General features: G+C 44.7%; 1 protein-coding gene across 4 annotated transcripts; it reads left to right on the top strand.

The window, feature by feature from the left end:
* Window positions 1–1226: 1226 nt before the first annotated feature.
* LOC118224496 (desmocollin-1-like) lies at window positions 1227–18350 on the top strand. Of its 4 annotated transcripts, XR_004764656.1 has the most exons (17): window positions 1228–1557; window positions 2991–3081; window positions 4173–4279; window positions 4700–4795; window positions 5268–5423; window positions 5775–5919; window positions 6401–6555; window positions 8228–8362; window positions 10076–10261; window positions 10851–11098; window positions 11848–11990; window positions 13392–13610; window positions 14465–14686; window positions 15828–15937; window positions 16502–16933; window positions 17305–17573; window positions 18221–18239. XR_004764656.1 is itself a non-coding variant. In XM_035411957.1 (16 exons), exons 1-16 carry the CDS (start codon window positions 1516–1518, stop codon window positions 17500–17502), a joined length of 2682 nt encoding a protein of 893 aa, XP_035267848.1. In that variant the 5' UTR covers window positions 1227–1515; the 3' UTR covers window positions 17503–18350. The 4 variants fall into 4 exon arrangements, 3 of the variants coding, with proteins under 3 accessions (XP_035267848.1, XP_035267846.1, XP_035267845.1); XM_035411957.1 differs by having other exon boundaries at window positions 1227–1557; window positions 17308–18350; XM_035411955.1 differs by having other exon boundaries at window positions 15828–15934; window positions 17305–18348.
* Window positions 18351–23610: the final 5260 nt, after the last annotated feature.

Below are 23610 nucleotides of genomic sequence, written 5' to 3'. Positions count from 1 at the left end.
TGTCTGGTGGCAAACTGAGGTATTATTATTTATGACAGCAATTAAGTGGCACACCAATGATACATGGGCTGAATATAGTGGATGCAGGCCTACTTATAATGACTAAATAACGGATATGTACGCGCTTTCATCAAAACTCGCTCCAATAGCCTATATTTTCGCCATATACAATTACTGTCATGTAATGTGACACCTGTGTTCTACAAAACCATAAATTCATGTTGAAATTAAAATTAACATTGGTTTCTTCAATTGTATTTTGAATTCTATTTAAAGAAATAAAAAATCTGGTGCAGAATTTCTGGAAAAAAAACGACAACCAAAAAACAATAGTTTTACAGTTTTAACAGCCTTGCGAATTGTGTAAATAATAGATTACAGCAGCCATATCACCATGCACCTGCCAAATGGCTGAAGCTAAGCATCCCATCATGCACCCTGCACCTGCCAAATGGCTGAAGCTAAGCAGGTGTGGGCTTGGTTAGTAATTGGAGGGGAGCCCTCTTGGGAAAAATAAGCTGCTGCTGGAAGTGGTGTTGGCAGGCAAGTAGAAGGTGATCTTCCCCCTGGTTGAATAAACCCCAATGCCCTGGTGCAGTGATGGGGACACTGTGCTGTAGGAGACGCCATCTTTCGGATGAGACGTTAAACCGAGGTCCTGACTCACTGCGGTCATTAAAGACCCCGTGATACTCATTGCAAAGACTAGGGGGTTCCCCTATGTCCTTGCTAAAATACTAATGCCTAAATCCCCTGATTTAAGTGGATAAAAATGGTTCTGTCCCTCTCAACCTCACCTGACGAATAGTGACCATTCTGATGCAAAATGGCTGCTGTACATCACCGTGCTACACATAGGTGGTGGTTAAGGTGAGTTCCCCCCACATCACTGTAAAGCACTTTAAGCATCTGAAAAAAAAAAAAAATATATATATATATGGATGCAATATGTCAGTACTATAAGAGAAATTACAGAATTAGGCTAGTGAGTATATACATACAGCCTACACTTCAATATTACATGCAGCAAAAACCAACCAACATACAAAGAAGCTCTACATATGTAGCATATACCCATAATCTTCAGTAGACTTTAACCCATCGATAGGGACGAATGGGCTTTCGTGTGTAGAAAAAAAGCTACAGTACACCTTAAGTGGCGTGTTTCTATCGCTTTTCGACAGCCCGTTTCACAATGTTTTCACACACACGCACACACACGAAACGCGATAGGGGGGCGGAGTCGAAACAGGGTACAACTGAGAACAAATTTGTTATGTCCCAATCCTCTCAGGTAGCCTGAACACACGGTGTCGCTTCGTGGATTTTGTGCCTTAAACCTAAAACGAACAATATAACCGACACACCTTGGAACGGGACGCGCATTTAATACAGCCGCCTCCCTTCTACCGCGCCCAGTATGGTCCTGTCATCTAATATAGGTTAACGACCGCTGGTTCCGCCGGATAGCCAAGGATTAACTCGGTTCCCTATTGTCGCCCCAAGCGCCGAAACATGGCTCGAGGCTTATTTTACTTCAGCTGTGTCCTTTGTATGGTAAGTAATATACAATTCATTTGAATGCTTCATGAACATTTCAATTTTGCACGTAAAAAAAACTGCGTTTTGGCAATATCTATGCAACGGTAAAGTCCAATTAAAAGTATTGAAGTAACTAGTCAATATTCTTGAGGTTAGTTAATAGCGAAACAGGCATGCACTTAACTTACTAGAATAATGCTTGAAATAGCAGAATTAAATTTAACATTTAATGTGGCCTACCTTAACAAATACAAATATAAAACCGTTACTATTGTGAAATTAGTTTACCCTGGGTGCAGACTTCTACCGAGCCTGCGGGCTTTGCCGTTAAGCGTTATCCATCCAGTTTTGTTTTTGTATTTGTTGCTTGTTAATTATTAGCTCAAAGAACATTTCCAGGAGTGGCGATATTTTGAGAAAACTTGGTTTGAAGTTATTATTAAGTCATTATTTTATAAGCAATTGTTCTATAGCCTTGAAAGTAGCCTACCAATACTGCAATTTGATTTTCCTTGCTTGTTCTCTTCAAGACCGTAGGACAGTTTAAAACACATTATTGCCGATCAAGGAGTAGAATACCAATCGCATTTATTCATTCAACAATTCTCCTTAACTTTGACTAACAAGCAAATGCAACTGTTACATATTTAGGCTGTTTCATGAACTCAGTTTATCGAGGCAGTGCTAGTGACTGCCGAACGTGCAAAACTGTGTTTGTGAAGAACAGACATAAATAAACAAATTAAAAATTGGTTTTAATTGTTAGTCAAGGTTAAGGACACATGATGATTGAGTTCCAACTATTGTGTCAAATAGTTTTATTTTGTTCCTGAGCTCTTAATTAATTGGGGTTTTATAGAGCTTCCCGTTGTTGTGTGCTCTGTGTTGCACATCTGTGGGAAATTAGCCTGCTTTTTTCATATAAAGCACAGTAGGAAAAAAAAAAAACAATCTTGGAATATATCTGTGCCAATTTATGTTTCCTTGAAAGGTTTTTTTTTTTTCTTTTTAATGTGTGGCCCTTGTTTGAAAACAAAAATGTTATAAAAAAATCTGAATTCCAGTACTGAACTGAATCACTATCATTCCTACATCAATTTGATTTTAAATCAGAAGTTAACTGATGCAATGAAGTTTATTCACATATTTTTTATTAGCATGAACACATGTACAGCCAAGCATTTATTTTATTCAGCGATAGCCTACATCCCGAAACCTTGAAGAAACTGTCAGGAGTGCACTGGAGGCCCAAGCTGGCTTCGATGACAGCGACAACCGCATTATTCGTTGTTGTTCTTAAACAAATCATACGCATAATTAGGCCTGCCGGTCATGAAAAAAAAAAAAAAGGATAAACATGAATCAGCCGTTCGGGTGGTTGACAACAAAGACAAGAAAGGATGTTGTTTCGCTCAACAGGTAAACACACGTCTTTCCTTTCCGTTCAGGTGGTCTGCGGAGCTGCAGGGTCTTGTATCCAACATTCCATACAGGCTGAAACGGCCGAGCTGTCTGGGGCTGGGAAGGCCCTCTCAAAAGGTACAGGAACGCTGAACAGCTTTACCTAAATTAGTTACTCAGCCCCACAGACCCCCTTTGTCGCCGCAGAAATCTATCCGGTCTCACCGACGTGCGTCACTGTGGTCAGACGTGAGTCAATGCAAAGGGCGCAGGACCAGGTTGATAACAAGTCTGACCATTAAACTGCAGGAGTGACCAAGCCAGTTTTTACAGTCCAGTTCTACTCGAAGTGGGAGTTTGCTATGTAATTTTTGTTTGTTTTGGGGGGGGGAGGGGAGGGGGGGGTTTCTGGTATGTGACCTGGTTTGTGTCTGTTGCCCTTCGTGTTGCCAGGTAAGATTTCAAAACACTCCCACGGTTTCGTGAGAATTTTCAAACCAAACTGTACGGCCATATGAAAGAATTCTGTTCTGAACATTTGTAAAAGCAGACGTTTCTCTTAAATTTATCAGCGATCTGCAGGCATTTTTACTGCCATCCTAAGCTAGGAATTTTAATAGATGATATGACCCAGGTGTGTGTGTGTGTGTCTGGCCACTGAAGCTCAAAGGCTGGTCACGCACATCATTTTCCACAAAAACCAGGATTAACAAACCCCGTTTAGAACCAGACCCCCTGACGGGACCGAAACCTACAAACCCTGTGGTTCACAAGCCTGGGTTTCCTAACCTCCGCTACACACCGTAGCTCCCAGTTAATGTGGCAATCAGTCAGAATTACTGCCATCTGCTAACAGTACCTGTTGGGGCACTACCGCGTAGTAACTCTCCCATTGTCGTGGCGATGTCCCGAGATAAGGGATAAGGGCGTGTGTAGGCAGCTCTTCCGCGCTCACTCAGGTGTGATGCGGCGCTGGGTTCTCCTCCTCCCCTTTACCTGGCTGCCAGGTATGCCTCGAGACCTGATAACCTCGATCTGCTTTTGTACCACTTCTTTTTAAAAAATTTTTTTTTTAGCTGCTGACAGAATGCTAAATTGTAGAATTGCTGAGCCATACAGTAAGACGTGAGGCGTATGCGATTTGTCTAATGACAGCATCGACCTCAGGAGTCCATGCCGCAAGCGGTGGTGAAAAAAAGTGTCGTTTGCTTTTTGGAATTTTTAAAAAGATCCAGGCTTTGTGGCGGGGTTGGCCCTGACGGGATCCTCGGCTTTGAGAAGGGACCGGAGCAAGAGAACGAAAGCGGATGAAGTCCTTCCTCACGGAGGTGAAGAGGTAAAATGGCCTCCACCAGCTGAGCCGGACCTTAAAATGCCTCTGGGCCTTAAAACGCCTTCGTTTCCTGCAGTGATGCCTTAGGGCAGGGGTGTCCATTCTTGTCCGAAAATTGGCTGACGCAGGGTGCAGGTTGTTGTTTTAGCCCAGCACTAAGACTCCTGATTCTACTCATCAAGGTCTTGATTGAAGACCACAATTAGTTAATTAGTTGAATCAGGGATCAAAGTGCCAGACTAGAATGAAACAACAAAAAAAAACAAAAAAAAAAAAACGGCACCCAAAATGGGCCATTTTTGGGATAAGACTACGCACCCCTGCCTTCGAACCTTCATTCAGCTGTACTGCCCTGCTTCATCTTGATCCTCGTGCTTTTTAAGGCTGAGCTCAGATGACTCGTTCTCCATTTCCCTTTTCAAGCTCAAAGTCCTGAGGCGCACAAAGAGACGCTGGAGTCCCTTGCCCTTCAACATAAAAGAAAACGACCCGCCTCCTTTTCCAAAGGAAGTCGAAATTGTAAGTTTTCAGGCTCCCAGACGTGGGGCTACGTTCATATAATAACCGGAACAAATAATCATCTTATCTACACTTGGCAAAGGCTGGTGAATTCTCTGATTAGCTCAACCCAGTCTGTTGAATGTGGCATTTGTGTTAGACAAGCATTAGTTCTAAATATAGTGCCTGGAGTGCTCTCATCTATTTGAAAATACATTTGCAATTTACAATGATGATACATCGCCACCGAATGCCAGTGATACATTACTCCACTGTATGCTAGCCATCATAAAGTATTAGCACAATATGGCTACTGGTAGGCGGTGGTCACCCTTACATCCGTAATGTAAAACACTTTTATAATAATAATAATAATTATTATTATTACTTCCTGTTATGTAACCTGTCCGATTCTGACATTAAGGTTGTTAATCTGAAGTCCTTGTGTGTTTTCCTCAGTTTGGTTTCATGATTTTTTTGTTTTTTTTTTCAGATTGGGTCGGACAGCTCGGCGAACTACACGGTCTTCTACCGGATCGAAGGCCCGGGAGCCACGGAGCCGCCCGTCGGCCTGTTCTCGGTCGACCCCAACACAGGAATGCTGAAAGTGCACCATTCCGTGAACCGGGAGGATTACAAACAGTTCATAGTGAGTGCCAAACCGCCAAACGTTTTTTTTTTTTTTTTTTTTTTAAATCGGTGGCGGACTGAGCGGCACGTCACAGGGCGAATCGCGGTCGTTCTGCCGGTCGGCAAAAAAATTCCCGAACCGAAATGGGTGCCGTGATGAACGCCGAACTGGCGTGCAGCCGAGAATGAATGGGGGCTACAGGCTCGGATTGGCCCAACCCAAATTTGGGTGAATAATAATAATAATAATAATAATAAAAGGGTGATTTTTTTGTCGATTACATTTAGCGGTGACCTGATTTGCTTAGGGCACGGTTCACCTCGTTTTGTTTTTGTTTTTTGTTTTTTTCTTTTCTCTTCGTTTTGCTAGTTTATAGCGAGGGTGTTCGACAAAAGGACGCAGCTGGAGACCGACCTCCCGCTCCCGATCACGGTCAACGTGAACGACGTGAACGACAACGCTCCGCAATTCGTCGGCTCCCTCGTCGTGTCCGTGCTGGAGCATTCCAGCGCAGGTGAGCGGAACACAACAGGTAGACTCGCTTTGTGGTCACAGCCGCACGTTTCTCTGCGTGCTCTCCCCCGACGAGGCGGAATCTCAGGTATTCACATGTAACTCTGACCCCCTGACGCAGCCGTTGCATCAATTAACTGTGCTGTTCAATGTAAACGCATCAATTAACTGTGTTGTTCAGTGTAGATGCATCAATTAACTGTGTTGTTCAGCGTAGACGCATCAATTAACTGTGTTGTTCAGCGTAGACGCAGACGAGTGTTTTGGCTTTCTCTGACGTTTGTGTGTGTTTTTTTTTTGTAAAACCCAAGAATATAACATCCTGGTTGTTACGTTTTTCTACGGTGTTTTAGCTCCCGTTTCACTGCAGATAAGCAAACATTATTACCCACCGTTTGTGACACCGGAACATTTTGAGACGTATTCCTTTCCTGAATTCCTAAAAATTCAGTTTGGTTACTCTTGTATGTTTTCCGCTACAGGAACGGAAATTGGGAAAATAAATGCTACTGATACCGATGAACCAGAGACACTCCACACAAAGATCCGGTACTCACTCCTCAACGGGACGCAGCTGTTTCACATCAACCCCGAAACTGGGGTAATTTATACAAAAACAGCTACTCTCGACAGGGAGGTAAGGGTATTATATTTCATATGTATATATCATTCTACCCTTGTATGTATGGTTAGGGTTAGGGTTAGGGTTAGGGTATTATTTCATATGTATATATCATTCTACCCTTGTATGTATGGTTAGGGTTAGGGTTAGGGTTAGGGTTAGGGTATTATTCCATATGTATATATCATTCTACCCTTGTATGTATGGTTAGGGTTAGGGTTAGGGTATTATTCCATATGTATATATCATTCTACCCTTGTATGTATGGTTAGGGTTAGGGTTAGGGTTAGGGTATTATATTTCATATGTATATGTCATTCTACCCTTGTATGTGTGTGCAAATACTGCTTTGACCAAAGAAAATTTTTACCTGATAGGGGATTAATAGGGATTTTTAAAACATTGTTTTTTTTTGTTGTCTTTCTCAGTGTATATTGTGGGGAAGGTTGGGGAAGAGCAATATTGCAAACTGGTGGGGGTGGGGGCAGTAGAGTGATTGTGGACTGGGTGAAATAGCTAAATTGTCCTTGAAAAATAGTAACCATAAATGTGGGAGGAAAAACCAAGGCCCAAAAGGCCACAACTTGGAGAAAAAACAAGCCCAGGGTCACATATTATAAGCGGTCTTGGCAAATCCACTGGTTATGAGTAAGGCTGGGTGTTTGTCACAGAAAACATTGGCTAAAGTCACGGAGAGGTCATGGCAAAGTTGTCGAAAATCATGGACAACTGAAAAAATGCAGCAGAAATCAGTGTTTAAAAAAAACGTTAATAAAATGAATTAATGTATCTCATGTGCGGCAGTGGGAAATTATTCAAATAACATCCAAACTGCAATAGCACTGCAACGTGCTTCATGTAAAAAAAAAACAAAAAAAAACAAAAAAAACCAGTAGGCAGTTGTCGCTAGGTACAAATACGTGTACAAAATGCATTGATAATCCGGTTGCATTTAATTGCTTGCAATCCATCATGGAAAGAAAGAAGCAGAAGGCTGACACCACATGTTTTGGGAGGAGTTGTCTCTCCCGAGCAGCAGGTGTGTATATGAGTGCGCTTGTACACAGTCCATGAATTGAACATTCCAAATTTGGGTGGGATTGCAGATACCAAAGCACTGAAAAAGGGGGGTGGGAGGGGCGTGGTAGTTGGAATGGTAAAAAAAATGGGGAGCTTGTGGAACTTCCAAAAAATGGCAAAAATGACAGAATCAGTGACACCCTGTGACTTCCGTGACAAACACCAAGCCATAGTTATTTGTTTGGAGATGACGTTACGAAACTCAGTGAATTTGAATGAAAATCAAGACTCATAATGACCAGCTCATATGGCTGATATGGTTGATCGGCACACAAAAATTCAGGAATGGAAAGGTATGTGTTTAACATTGTAAAATCCAGTAATTTTCTTTTCCTGGTGGTACGCATACCACACTTTGGGAACCACTCTCTTTGCACAGTGTGTTGTGCAGCCCCGCAGAATGAGCAGAATGGATTACTATAGTCTGACAGGTGTAATTCTGTTCAGGCTGAAGCTTGTGCACCTTGCGCCGACCCCCCACCCCCCCGCAAACTCTCACTCAACCAATAAGAATCTCGGTTGACCGCGAGCATTTTGACTAAACTATCGATTAGTTGAGTGAATATATATATATATATATGGACACTGTCTGTTTATTGTGTTGCAGGTGCAAGACAAGCATTTCATTAGTGTGAAATTACAAGACATGGACGGTGCACCCAATGGACTTTCCACCATAGGGACGGTCACCGTCATGTTGATTGACATTAACGACAACCCGCCTACTTTCAGAGAGAAAAAGGTACGTCGTAATCTTCTTCTTCTTCTTCTAGACATCGGAGTCCTGGCCTCTACATTGGCCTGAATGTGGTAAACCACTTGTCCGAATGTGGCGTTTCAGTACTCCATAGTATTTGATGTAACTTGTCAACTTGAGAACACTCAAGGAATTAAGTAGTTTGTATAGCCTTCACATGATTATGATGATTATTACCATTAATATTGTTTTTAAGCCATTTCACTGTACAGTAATACACGTACCACTCTTTAATTCTTTAATTTATAGTAATATAATTTATTGTAAAAAAATGCTCATTTCTAAGAGTTTTTATCTCGTAGATAAGAACACTTAGAAATGATAGAAACCCCTATTATCAGAGGCTGTGGTAATGGGGGAAACAGTATATTTTGCTTACACCTCAATTGTTGGTACACAAGAACGCTCGGTTGCCCCTGCAGCATTTGAGCAGCTGAGGGACCATTACATTACATTACAGGCATCTAGTAGACGCTCTTATCCAGAGCGACTTACACAACCTTTACATTGTATCCATTTATACAGCTGGATATATATACTGAAGCAATTTTGGTTAAGTACCTTGCTCAAGGGTACAACGGCAGTGTCCTACCCGGGAATCGAACCTGCGACCTTTCGGTTACAAGCCCAGTTCCTTACCCACTGTGCCACACTCCAGAACAGCAAACTGAGTTCGGAGCCTCGAGATACTTCACCGTGCACACGCACGACCAGTTCTTACCAGTTTCATCCGCTTGTGTGAAGTCCAGCGACAGCACAAAAAGAACAAGATTCGTCAACATGCTCGTGTGGGTCTCCATACGGAACACAGTTGGAGTTCAGTTGTCAAGACTTTCATATTCGGACTGAGTACAGGACAGGAATGGATAGCTCCAGGGGTTTTGGGGAGCCTAGTTGTTCAGGTTTTTCGATTTTTACCCGAGTGAAATAAGCGATGTATTTCGCTTGGGGCACGAATTTACCCGAGACTCGTTTTTTGGCGAATCGCTGTTGCAGACCAGTCATAGGAATTCTTTCCATCTGGTCTCGTGTTGCCGAACATAAAGACCGGTGAATGGAACCGAGGTTTCGTGGTCTCCTGTCACCTGTGGAATGCCACATGACGGCCAGGGGATCCAGTATGCGCCTTGTGCAACCGGCATGGCTGACGGCTAATGAACAAAACAGGCTTTGTCCCCTGCTGTCCGGGATGCTCACATCCGGCATAACTTGTCGCCGTGAACGATGGATGGCTCAAACGTGTAATCAACATCCCACATCTGTGTGCTTTATTGTTCTCAAAAGCAAACATAAGAGGATCGTTGCACTATAGGGCGACATAGCTCAGGAGGTAAGAGCGGTTGTCTGGCAGTCGGAGGGTTGCTGGGTCGATCCCCCGCCCTGGGCGTGTCAAAGTGTCCCTGAGCAAGACATCTATCCCCTAAATGCTCCCAACAAGTTGATTGGTACCTTGCATGGCAGCCTTTCACCGCTGGTGTGTGAGTGTGTGTGAATGGGTGAATGAGAGGCATCAATGGTAAAGCGCTATATAAATGCACTTCACTTACCATGCACTTATTTATTTTTAAGATCTGGCGTTTTTTTTTTTTGCCCGCGGTGGTTTTATGACGTTTGGCAATCGGGTGTGGTTGCGCACCCCAACGCAAGCGGCAGGTCTTCACCTTTTATGTGTGTGGTTTTTTTTTTTTTTTCATGCAGCACACTGGAAAGATCGAAGAAAACAAAGCGGACGTCCTGCTCCTCAGGATCCCGGTGGATGATAAGGACCTGGAGAAGACCCCAAACTGGAAGGCGGTGTACGTGATCAAAAAGGGGAACGAGAACGGGAATTTCAGGATTGAAACAGACCCGATAACCAACGAGGGACTTCTCTACGTTGTTAAGGTGACCAAAAACCCCTCAGTAATGCACTGCAAAGCACTTCAGTAATGTACCTGCGTTGTCTTTTTTTTAATTTACACTGATGAGATAATTACAAAATACACTGATATCACCGAGTTATTTCTTTTTTCATGAAGCTATCTGTTTTTTCTTCATTTTCCAGTCTCCATTGTCCGACCAATTGAAATCATTCACACTCATTGCTGAAAATAATTTGGAGGTCATTCCAATAGCTCTACCAAGCATCTACATGTACTACTGTGTAACTGAATGTGAAATTTTTACCATGGAGCTCCTGGCCTTGCTATCTCTGCAGGGAAGCGATAAAGCAGGAGGGGCGCTATTAATAGCGACCTGAAGCACTGCTTATTTCATTCTCTTACTCACCGTCAAACTTTTGATTGTGGTGCAGGCAGCAAAAAACGAGGACAGAGTGGAATGATTTAAATGCGATTTCCTACATTTCTGTCCTGAAATCATTTCTGGTATGAGAGTACTAGCTAAAAATTAAATAATTCTTCTTCTTCTTCTTCTCCTTCTCCTTCTTCTCCTCCTCCTCCTCCTCCTCCTCCTCCAACTGTCACCCGTTCAGCCTTTGGATTACGAGGCGACTCCGAACATCAGGCTGGAGGTGGAGGCCGAGAACGAAGCCAAGCTCGTCGGCACCAAATCCACGTGGGCTTCCATCCCGGTGGACATAGCGGTGATAAACGTGGACGAAGGCCCGGAGTTCTCCGCCCCGATCCTGTCCCTCCGGGTGAAGGAGGACGTGCCGAACGGAACGCTCATCGGGACCTACAAGGCCACCGACCCGGAAACGAAAAGCAGCGACGGCATTAAGTATGTCAGCGTTTTTTTTTGTTTTGTTTTTTTTGGTGTAATTTCGTGTATTTGCACGGCCGTTTTAGTCCTTTTCCATGAACAGGTAAAGCCAAAGAAGAAGATGTCCACAGGTGGAAAAGCTGATGTATATGTTTCAATCAAAGCATTTGAAAGTTTTTTTTTTTTTGTTTTTTAATAGACAATGTATGAATGAATACAACCCAGTTTCAAAGCAGCAGCTCTCTTTAGGTGTAGTAAGGGAGTGCTGGAAGTCTATGCGTGCTGCTGAAAGATCAACTGGAAGTGGCTTCAGTGAAGGCTGGGAGACCGTACGACTAAAAGCATCTGGACACCCCTTGGTCTGGGGCTGTTTTTTCGTGCTTTGGGCTAGTCCTCTTAGTTCCAGTGGAGGCATATCTTATGCTAGGGCATACAATCACATTCTAGACGACTCTGTGCTTCCCCAACGGTTTGGGGAAGGCCCCTCCCTGCTACAGCATGACAGTGCCCCTTGGGCACTCAGCGAGGTCTTTTGATCTGAAATCCAAATGCCATGAGTAAATAGCAAAACGAATAAATTTCGCTCTGCTGCCCCCATACTTTTGGAGGGTACTCTACAGTATATAGCATACAAAGTGACAGCGATGAATTTCTAAGCTACTTCCTTTGTGAACGCCTGTTTTTGATTTTGACGGGTGACAGTTACAGCCGTGGTGAAAACCTGTAAAAGCCTTTGATCTTCCCCGCGTTCCGTTTCCTTCGGCCAGGTACTACAAGATGTCGGACATCGCCTCCTGGATCGATGTCGATGAAGCTACAGGACGCCTCAACACCAGGATGGCTTTGGACAGGGAGTCTCCGTTCGTTATAAAGAATCTGTACAACATCACAGTGCACGCCGTCGACGCGAGTAAGTTTCACGGAAATCTCTTAGGCAACAGTAGAAGTAGTAGCGGTGCTAATAGTGGTTGTAGCACTAGCCGCAGTATTGCTAGTGGTGGCATTGGTGATAGGCACAGTAGCAGTTGTTTTACTAGTAGCAGCAGTAGTAGTAGCAGTATTACTAGTAGCAGCAGCAGCAGTAGTAGTAGCAGTAGTATTAATAGTAGCAGCAGTAGTAGTAGTAGTAGCAGTAGTATTAATAGTAGTAGCAGTAGTATTAATAGTAGCAGCAGTAGTAGTAGTAGTAGTATTAATAGTAGTAGTAGTAGTAGTAGTAGTAGCAGTAGCAGTAGTAGTATTAATAGTAGCAGCAGCAGTAGTAGTAGTAGCAGCAGCAGCAGTAGTAGTAATAGTAGTAGTTTTAATAGTAGCAGTAGCAGTAGTAGTAGTAGTAGCAGCAGCAGTAGTAGTAGTAGTAGTAGTTTTAATAGTAGCAGTAGCAGCAGTAGTAGTAGTAGTAATACTTCATAAATCCCAAAAGTGTGATTAATTGCCAAGAATCACAGCATGACAACACACAGCACATGTACACGAAGTGGCGGGAGGCATGGATGTAAGAAATCAGGCCCTGCGTACACCATGTATGGAGGCAGAGGGGTCACATAAACACCTTCCGTCTGTCATCTCTCCCGCGTAACACGCATCAAGAAGCGACTGAATCAAATCACAGTGCGTGTATGTGCACACGGACACACACCCTTACCTTTCTCCGTAATTTTACCCTACCCTCTTCTGGGATGCCGCTGTGCTGTGAAGTGAGCTGGCTGCCTTAAGCTGGGGTGTGGGCCGTTATTTGGGGCATGCCTGTAGCAGCAGGTAGGGTGTGGGGCTCAATCCTGTTTTTGCACAATATGTTTGCGGAGGTGGGGGGGGTCCTCAGAGCACTTTGTAAACATGAAATGTGTTATGAATAAAGCATAAATACACGCGCGCGCGCTCGCACACGCACAAACGCACAAACGCACGCACGCACGCACCCACACTCACGTGCACACACACACACACACACTCACACACACTCACACACACTCACGCACGTGGACACACACACACACACACACACGCCCACACTCACACAAACGTGCACACACACACACACGCACACGCCCACACTCACACACTTTTCTCACATTGATGAGCGCTTAATTAAGTGGCTTCTTAAGCACTGAATCTGAAACATCTGACAGTATGGTTAATTGTGGACTGTGGAATGGACCCTGTCGAGTTCTGTCGAAACACACGGGTGGCCCCCCTGCTGACTGCCGTTAGATCGACGATGACGATGTCACTTTTCCTTTGGGATTTATTATTATTATTATTTATTAAAAAAAAAAAAAAAACATTTTTGTTTTTTGTATTTCCTAAAAAGGCTCGAAGACAGGCACAGGGACCGTCCTGATGCTAATCGAAGACGTCAACGACAACACGCCGACCATCCCGGCGAAGGAAATGACCCTGTGCGAAAACGAAGGGGTGCGCTCGGTGCTGCTGGAGGCGGAGGACAAAGACGATCACCCCTTCTCCGACCCCTTCACCTTTCAGCTCGGCGCAGGGCATGATGGGAAATGGAAGCTCACAGATGTGACAGGTTCCGGACTTTCCTGTTGGCGGTTTGAGGGTGGGGTGTGGGGAACATCGTAGGTAGCTCCATTTGAGGGTATTTTGTTGCAAAAGAGGGGGGTGTGGATTCCTTTTTAATTGAACCCCTGGAGGTTATGCTATACAAAAAGGTATAAGCTACCTTTATACCCTTTTGTCTTCATTTTTTTGTTGTTGCAAAAAACCCTTTGTAATCTATAATCACTCCCATTAAAAAAGCAATGCAGAACTCCTGCAAATCGTTGCCTGTGATTCAGAAGAGAGTGTAGTGGTTGGATTTAGTTAATCCTGTAATCTTAATCCTGTAAAAACTGAAAAAAAATGTGCTTTTACATACATTATTTATTGGCAGAATGATCAGTGTTTGTTAACTTAACCTTTCCTGAAAACCTTTCCAAAAAACAAATTTTTTCAAATGAAGGAATTTCAAGATTACCTTTGGGTTCAGATCATGGAAGTCTTTGAGTGCTTTTTTTTAAACTTTCTTTTGCCTAAGGCTCCATACTTATGGTGGATTAGTGAGTGTTTTTTTTTTACCTTTCACTTTTTGTCAGCTATGGAAATCCTACAATTTAACACATTCTCCCATGCAGAAAAAATGTTAAGAGGAAAATCAACTCTTAACCCATGAATACCCGTACACAGTAAAATGTTCAGTATTAAAACAGCTCCTAGAGAGTACGTACGGTCCAAGCTGGACTCATACGTACTCCGTTAAGAGCTGAATTAACACCGGACATTGTACTGCGTGCATGGTGTCCCTGTAGTTCTCAGAGTCGGAGTTGACCCAACACTGATAAATTCCTTCGTGCTCTCTCCTGACCCCTGACCCCCTTTCCCCAGCGACCTCGGCCAGGCTCCAGCCGGCCCAGGACCTCCCGACGGGGCTGTACCACGTCCCGGTGCTGGTGGAGGACCTGCAGAGTTTCGGGGTGGTGCAGACGGTGGCGGTGAGGATCTGCGAGTGCCGCAGAGGGGAGTGCCCCGCCCAGAAGAGCTCTGTGGCCCTGGGCGTGTGGGCCGTCCTGGCCATGCTGCTGGCGCTGGCCTTACTTCTGCTTCTCTGTAAGTGCCTACTACCCCCCCCGCCCCCTTCCCCCCTTCCCCCCTTCCCGCTCTCTCCTCCTGCTACCCCCCCCCTCCCACCTCCAGCTGAATGCCCCCCCAACACCTCCTCCTCCCCTTCTCCCTCTCTCCTCCTGCTCCCCCCTTCTCCCCGTCTCCTCCTGCTCTCCCCCTTCTCCCTCTCTCCTCCTGCTCCCCCCTTCTCCCCGTCTCCTCCTGCTCTCCCCCTTCTCCCTCTCTCCTCCTGCTGCCCCCTGCCCTCCCTCACTCTTCTCCCTCTCCTCCTGCTACCCTCTGCTTCTCTCTATCTCCTCCTGCTGTCCCCCTTCTCCCTCTCACCTCCTCCTGCTGCCCTGCTTCTCCCTCTCTCCTCCTGATGTCCCCCTTCTCCCTGTCCTCCTGCTACCCCCCGCTTCTCTCTGTCTCCTCCTCCTGCTGAATGCCCCTCTGATGCCTCCTCCCTCCCCCCCCCCCCCCCCCCCCCCACTTCTCCCTCTCTCCTCCTGCTGCCCCCCGGCACCTCCTCCAAGCACCTTTCCCGTCCTTTTCCCGCTCCCGGCCTTGGGCACGACTCCTTGGGCGCGGCGTCATGGCAACAGAGCCTCGTGCTTCCGCGTAGCAGACGCCGTGAATGGGATGGCCGAGCTGTCGCTGGCCAGGTTGTAGGATATACGGTGGCGATGGTGTTGACAGGAAAACATGCCATACCCTTGGCACTCAAGTAAAAGCGTGTTTGTGTGGCTACGGTTGCCTTTGTTTGCATTAATTTAACATTAATGCTTACTTAGTCAACATGGCTAATGCCAGAAGCCTAGCTGTCACCTCAACTGTCACTTTGTTGTTGGCGTTCTGCCAGCTGATGAATTCTCTCAGGGGAGAAATGTCAATATTAGTGTCAGATAAGCACTTGCTACAAAACGTCTGAGGTTCATGTCAACTAACCATTAGGAGGAAATGGGCTAAAATCTAATGATTTGATCGTGTCAATCTCTCAACTGTAAACAATATTAACCACACAGCACTCTGAAAGAATGCTGCCAGTGCATTACTAAACCTTGCTAAGGCTCACCTTGCCTTGCTTCACAGAGCAGCGTTTTTTTTTCTTCCTCTCTCTCTCTCTCCTTTTCCTTTTACTCCAAAGGCATCTGCTGCGTGTCCGTTTGCACGACGCAGAAGGAGAAAATTTACATCGACGACGTGAGCACGGGCATGCTGCTGAAGTCCAACACCGAGGCGCCGGGAGAGGAGGTGGTGAGGGCCGCTGCTATGCTAATGCTAACAATCCCTCGCATTCACATTCAGGCACAATTATGCTAACGCTAGCTATCCCCCGCATTCACATTCAGGCAAATTACGCTAACGCTAACTCCAACGCTAAACATCCCCCGCATTCACATTCATGCGCAGTTATGCTAATGCTGACGCTAACCACAACCCTCTCCACACTGCCTGAGTGTAACAGTGATATAAAGCAAATTGACATTTTACTGAAGCAACCAACTGTAGGACACGCTATATGCTAACTGTATTTAGGACATGCTAAGTGCAGGACATGCCGTGTGCTAACTGTATTTAGGACATGCTAAGTGTAGAACATGCTATATGCTAACTGTATTTAGGACATGCTAAGTGCAGGACATGCTATATGCTAACTGTATTTAGGACATGGTAAGTGTAGAACATGCTATATGCTAACTGTATAACTGTATTTAGGACATGCTATATGCTAACTATGTTAGATGGACAAATGTAATGTTTTCTGGTTTTTATTTATTTATTTTTTTAATCGCCCCGTGGCGCGTCCCCCCCCCACAGAACTCGGGGATCCTCATCCTCCCATCATCGGCGTTGGACGGGTCGGTGAAGCTGGGCCACATGGACCGGCTGGCCACCCTGAGCTCCAGCAGCATGGGCGGCAAGCTGAACCAGAACCACGCGAACCACGTGTTCCAGGAGAGCGTGCAGGACGGCATGTTCCAGGCCTCCGCCGCCGCCGCCGCCGGCAACGAGGTGTCCGCGGCGGACGCCCGCAACCTTTTCGGCTCGGGGCGGCGCGGCTCAGGACACTACGGGTTGGGGCACTACGGGTCGGGGCACTACGGCTCGGCCCACTACAGTTTGGGGAGGTTCAACTCGGGACACTTCAGCGGGACGATGCGGTCGAATTACGGCGAGGGGACCCTTCAAAAATACGCGGAGTTTTCCTCTTTGGACACGTGGAGGACAAATGAGGCGTATCTAGAAAAGGTAAGGCAGGCGCACCGGTCTGGACTCGTTAAACTCGCTGGATATTCTGTTTTTTAAGTCTTGGATAAGTGCCAAGTTTGGATGAATGCCAACCACTTTGTTCTTTGACAAATTCCACTTTTTTTATCAATAGAATTATATGAAACGTGAAATTTATAAGGCACTGTTTGAAGGGCCCAAAATATATTACGGCATATAATAAGACTGCAGTACGTGAGACACAAAACTCATTTTCATTTTTATTTATTTATGCTTTATTTATAAATGTATGGGTCTTGTGTCTCATGTTTTAGCTGTCCAGTGTCATGCCTGCGCAGTAGTTTTCCTGCCGGTGCCTATTTTTTGAGGTTTTGCCACTCCTGTCTTCCCAGAAGCTGGTGTTCTTTGCCACGGAGGACGAGGGCCGGTACGCGGACGACCAGCCGCGGGAGTACGAGTACGAGGGTCAGGGTTCCCCCGCCGGGTCGGTGGGGTGCTGCAGCGACCAGGCGGACGAGGACGGCCTGGAGTTCTTGGACGCGCTCGAACCCAAGTTCAAAACGCTGGCGGAGCTCTGCGCTCCGAAGTGAGGCCGTTCACTGACTGTGGCTGCTAATAGTGCTGAATGGGCAAAAAACCCGCCTACTCAGAGTCAACCGCTACACTGTTTTAACACTGTACTCTGGGTAAAAACACTACTCAGAGTCAACACTGTATTAACACTGTACTATGAGTAAAAACACTACTCAAAGTCAGCCGCTACACTGTTTTAACACTGTACTCTGGGTAAAAACACTACTCAGAGTCAACACTGTATTAACACTGTACTATGAGTAAAAACACTACTCAGAGTCAGCCGCTACACTGTTTTAACACTGTACTCTGGGTAAAAACACTACTCAGAGTCAACACTGTATTAACACTGTACTATGAGTAAAAACACTACTCAAAGTCAGCCGCTACACTGTTTTAACACTGTACTCTGGGTAAAAACACTACTCAGAGTCAACACTGTATTAACACTGTACTATGAGTAAAAACACTACTCAAAGTCAGCCGCTACACTGTTTTAACACTGTACTCTGGGTAAAAACACTACTCAGAGTCAACACTGTATTAACACTGTACTATGAGTAAAAACACTACTCAGAGTCAGCCGCTACACTGTTTTAACACTGTACTCTGGGTAAAAACACTACTCAGAGTCAACACTGTATTAACACTGTACTATGAGTAAAAACACTACTCAAAGTCAGCCGCTACACTGTTTTAACACTGTACTCTGGGTAAAAACACTACTCAGAGTCAACACTGTATTAACACTGTACTATGAGTAAAAACACTACTCAGAGTCAACCGTTACACTGTACTCTGGGTAAAAACACTACTCAGAGTCAGCCGCTACACTGTTTTAACACTGTACTCTGAGTAAAAACACTACTCAGTCAACCGTTACACTGTACTCTGGGTAAAAACACTACTCAGAGTCAGCCGCTACACTGTTTTAACACTGTACTCTGAGTAAAAACACTACTCAGTCAACCGTTACACTGTACTCTGGGTAAAAACACTACTCAGAGTCAACCAATACACTGTTTTAACACTGTACTCTGAGTAAAAACCCGCCTACTCAGAGTCCACCGTTACACTGTTTTAACACTGAACTCTGGGTGAAATCTGACTCAAAGTCAACCATTCGTTTGTGTTAACACTGAACTCTGGGTAAAATCCCACCTACTCAAAGTCAATTGTTACACTGTATTAACACTGTACTCTGGGAAACATTCTACTCAGAGGCTAATATATTAATGCTGTATTATAGGTAAAACCCTACTCAAATTCAGCTTTTATGCTGGTGTATTAACACTACTCAAAAAAACAAGTCAATTGTTACACTGTACTAAGAACATACACTGTATGCTTCACAAAGGCAAGTACTACACTGGAGTATTAATAAGGTATTATAAGAGGAACCCTACTCAAAGCCAGCTATTACACTGTATGAACCCTTTGCTGAAAAGCAGCAGCTATGCTGTTGCATCATGGGAAAAAAGCTTTGCTCCAATATAATAACTGCATTGTAGCAATGCTGTACCCTGGATAGAACACCTTACCCAAAGACAGCTACTCAGAAAACAGTATTAATACTATATCCAGGGGTATGCAGTTGACTCACAGACAATGATTACATTCTTGTTCTAATGATAGACCCAGGGCCAAAACCCCTCATTTTCACAACTCATGGTTATACTCTGCTGGACTAACACTGTACTCTGGGTATCCATTTGAATGTGCTGCCATTTTGTATGAATGAATTTGTAACAAGGCTAGAAAATTTTGATATTGAATTTTGACGTGTGTGTAAATTAATATTTCTCGTTTCTAAAGTGAAAACAAACTAAAAAGATTCACACAATTTGGATTTTTATTGTGTACAGTGTGTAGTCATATTACTTTTAAACACACAAGGCCTACTGTACAAGTGAGAACAAGAACTCAATAAAATAGTATAATTTGTGGAAATGTATAGTTCATTGCATTTAATAACAAAGCATTTTTCTACTTTGTCTTACTTTTGCATCACAACTGCTTATTCTCTTAATATATATTTTTTATATTTTTATTTTTTTGGATGAAATGTGACTGCATATCAAAATGGTAAAGTAAAAAACAGGCTTGCTTAACTGACAGCTAATAGGCGCATTGATACACTAAGTTCATGCATTCTCTTTCAGGAATTGGCTAAGGAGGTTGATTATGTTTCATTATATTTTCTTATGGTTGCAGAATGGATTGAAGTGAAGGAATTTGGGGAATGTTTGTATTTTTTTTTTATTTTTTAAACAACAGTTAATGTAAAAGATTCAATTCTAGCACGCTTTTAATAGTAAAAAAATTTTTCTAAAATTTTAAATGCTAAATCTTCCTTCTTCTTATGGGTTGGTGCTGAACAAAGGTATTTCATACTTTATGCAAAATACGCTACAGCCTGAATAAAATTACAATGTACCTCTACCTATAATTCATGGCATTCCCAAAAATTCACTCACGATTGTGAACAAAACAGAAAACGAAACGCTTTGATTTATTTGGTTGTCAAAATTGATGTGTAAAACATGTTTGTTGTGCAAAAAATCAGGTTCTGGTTTCTCACGTCACGTCCTAAAATCTGTCAAATAAAGTGATTTTGCTTTCCAAATTCCTTCTTCCAGATGGCATTATTATAGGAGTTACATCTTAGAACACGGCATGCAATTTTTTGGCATAACGTTTGAAGCAAGTAGTGGTGGTGACCTTTGACCTATTTACGCTGACGTAGCGGGTGTAACTAGGCTAGCTCACTAGCGAAGCACACTCATTACATTACATTACATTACAGGCATTTAGCAGACGCTCTTATCCAGAGCGACGTACGACAAGTGCATTAGTTCAAGGTGCAGAGAGGTGCAAAAGAAACACGCTAGAGTGAAGTAAAGATCGTAGTGCTAGAAGTGACCACATAGATCAGGACTCCAACCCTGTAGAGTAACCTGTTCAGCAAACAAACAAACAATCCTGCCAAGTACAAACTAGCACTGAAATCACATTTGCCTAATCAGAATCAGACACTCAGGTGCGGTAAAGCGAGTTGTAACATATCGCCATGACAGCAACGCCCCGGCTACGCATCCCTCAGACTCAGAAATGAGGGCATTGCCCTCGGCTAAGAGGCGATATCGCCTTCAGCTGACTGGTAAACACGTTTACTTACGGAATCTTTTTCGCGAGGGAGAGGCTCGGGTTCGAAAATCCCACCTCAGGCCTCGGCACGTTGCTCAGCTCGTTACGGGGGGGGGGGGGGGGGGGGGGGGGGCGGATATGACTGCACTGTACTGCAGGCTTACGTAAACAAGCACAGCAATGCTGCGTCGCGTAGGAATGTGGCCTTAGGGAAAAAATCCCCCTCCCGTTCAACACTCAACACTTATCACTCATTTCTGCACATTCTTCGCATCGTGCTTTTGTTCCCTGCAGCCCGAGTGGAAGCCGAAGTAGCTGCTCAGGAGCGGCGCGCTCCCAAATGCCGACTGACGTCCTGCGCTTTCACCCCCAGCCAGGTGCGACGCCGGCCGTCCTCCAGGCGAGTGATTTACGAGTGTCCTGCAAAGTAAATATTATTGAAAGGACTGGCCAGCGTCGAGGTTCGGCCTCAGAGCGAGAAACCGGTTCGAACGCCAGCCCGCGTGCGTTCAGGTACGCTGGTTTCAGGTACACTGGTTTCAGGTACGCTGGTTTCAGGTACACTGGTTTCAGGTACACTGGTTTCAGGTACACTGGTTTCAGGTACGCTGGTTTCGGGTACACTGGTTTCGGGTACACTGGTTTCGGGTACACTGGTTTCGGGTACGCTGGATTCAGGTACGCTGGATTCAGGTACGCTGGATTCAGGTACGCTGGATTCATGTACGCTGGATTCAGGTACACTGGATTCAGGCACACTGGATTCAGGCGGGCAATGCAACACGTTGACGCTCACGTCCTCTCTCGGGCACACACACATGCACACTTTCAGCCTCGCTACATTTAGTTTTTTATTTTTTATTTTAATGTTTATTTGATAGGGACAGACACATTTAAACATAGATTACTGTCAAACAAATATCCAATGCAATGTGTCACAGCATTTATAGCATATGCTAATTTCCGATGCTTGTCCCTAGATGAGTTTTTCCAAACACACACACATACAGCACGTTACGTGGTCTTCTTGTATACACGCTGCGAGTAACTAAAATAAATGGCTGGAAACATACGAAATAAGGAAACCTCCAGTAACGCTTATCTTTCATACACATACACACAGCAGGAAGCAAAAATGATGTGTGTGTGTGTGTGTGTGTGTGTGTGTGCACCTTTTGTTCAAAACATACACTCACAACTAATTGTGTCATTATTATTTTATTAAAAAGCTTGAAAGTTCTTGTAAAATCCCTTAAAACAACTTTGCCGACTCAACATTTGAACGTGAACCCTAAATGTGAACCTGGTTGAAATTCTGGTCCCGTGTTTTAAGTGGCATGTCTCGTCACGTCTCCCCCCCCGCCCCAAAACAACCCCCCAACGGCTAACAGATGAACAGGTCTCCGCCCGCGCCCCCCCCCCCCCATTTCCTTCGTTTCCCGTCACTTTGCCTGAATGCAAACCTGAGAGCGGAGAGGAATGCACTGTTCCTGTTACATTTGTATGTTTTAAGGCAGTGTTTCTCAGTGGTGATCATCAGTGCCCAGATGATATAAGAATCCTACACGCATGCTCGAGAAACTCATTTAAGAAAAAAACAAAACAAGAAACACCAACCACTCTCTTCTATGCCTGAAGTCTTTAGTAAGTTCGGTATGTTTACGTAAAAATTTTTTTTTTTTTTTTCTCCTCTGGAATGGAATGAGCCCAACCCCGCGAAGGTGAGCAAAGGGCAAAGGGGCGTGGTGAGAGGAAAGGGGCGTGGCCACGTAGAAGCGAGACGGAATTTTCGGGTTGTGACTCCTGAGGTAAAGCATCCGCGCACCCCCCCTTGTCTCCACCCCTACCCGAAATGAAATATAATGTCTAAGTGAGAGGGGTTGGGGGGGGGGGGGGGGGGGGGGGGGGGTGAGATTCCGGGCACTTTCGAAGCCTCAAGAGAGAGTGCTAAGCTACGATGACTGATACACTGTAGAGGACTTAGGTGGGATACAATTAAACATCAGATAATTAAATAAATCTACATTGTAAATTTAATTACTCCCCCGCCCCGCCCCCCCAACCCCTCTCATCATTCTTTAAGTCAGTTAATTTCAAACGGTGACAAAGTTAATTTACGGCTTGTAATCAACTGAGCTTTTTTTTAGGCGGCGAAGGTTTGAAAGAAAAAACAGCATGGATGGACGGACAGCGCTCCTTCCTCGCCGTCTGGCAGATACGCTCTTATTCAGCGCGTTCTCCCGCACACCCCGGGCACCCCCACAGGCAGTGAGAGACAGAGAAATGCCCCTAAGAGCGCTGCCCCGGTGCTTATCTTACCCCCTGGTGACTGCCCCAGAGGCTGTGTGCAGAGGGCAGCCTCAGGCAAGCACAGGGAACTCCAGACCAGACTTGTTTAAAAAAAAAACAAAACAAAACAAAAAAAAAAAAAAAAAAAAACTGATACCGCGAAAAAGCCCCAGGCGGACAGTAGAGCCGCGTTTGCATATAACTTCGTTCTAAATATAGTACAGCGGTTACGTCCTAGTTTCAACCGACATTTTTCAAGTTTATTTCAGCTATACTGCGCATCGTAATTAAATGTATATATCTATTTGCTTCTACGATTAAGTTATTTTGATTTATTGTGTGGCTGTTTGCTGATCTGTTATTCTCAGTCTCTATTAATCCGTCCATTATCTACACCCGCTTATCCTGGGCAGGGTTGCGGGGGGGTGCTGGAGCCTATCCCAGCGTGCATTGGGCGAGAGGCAGGAATACACCCTGGACAGTGCCAATCTATCGCAGGACACACACACCATTCACTCACACACTCATACCTATGGGCAAATTCAGAGTCTCCAGTTAACCTAACCTGCATGTCTTTGGGCTGTGGGAGGAAACCCACGCGGACACGGGGAGAACACGCAAACTCCACACAGAAAGGCCCAGGCCAGAAATCCCTGTTCATGTTTTTTTTGAAAATAATAATAATAGTA

The sequence above is a fragment of the Anguilla anguilla genome, chromosome 4 (genome assembly GCF_013347855.1).
Source record: "Anguilla anguilla isolate fAngAng1 chromosome 4, fAngAng1.pri, whole genome shotgun sequence".
NCBI classification, from domain to species: Eukaryota; Metazoa; Chordata; class Actinopteri; order Anguilliformes; family Anguillidae; genus Anguilla; species Anguilla anguilla.
Note: the sequence above shows the minus strand (reverse complement) of the source record. Positions and strands in the feature narration are given on the sequence as shown.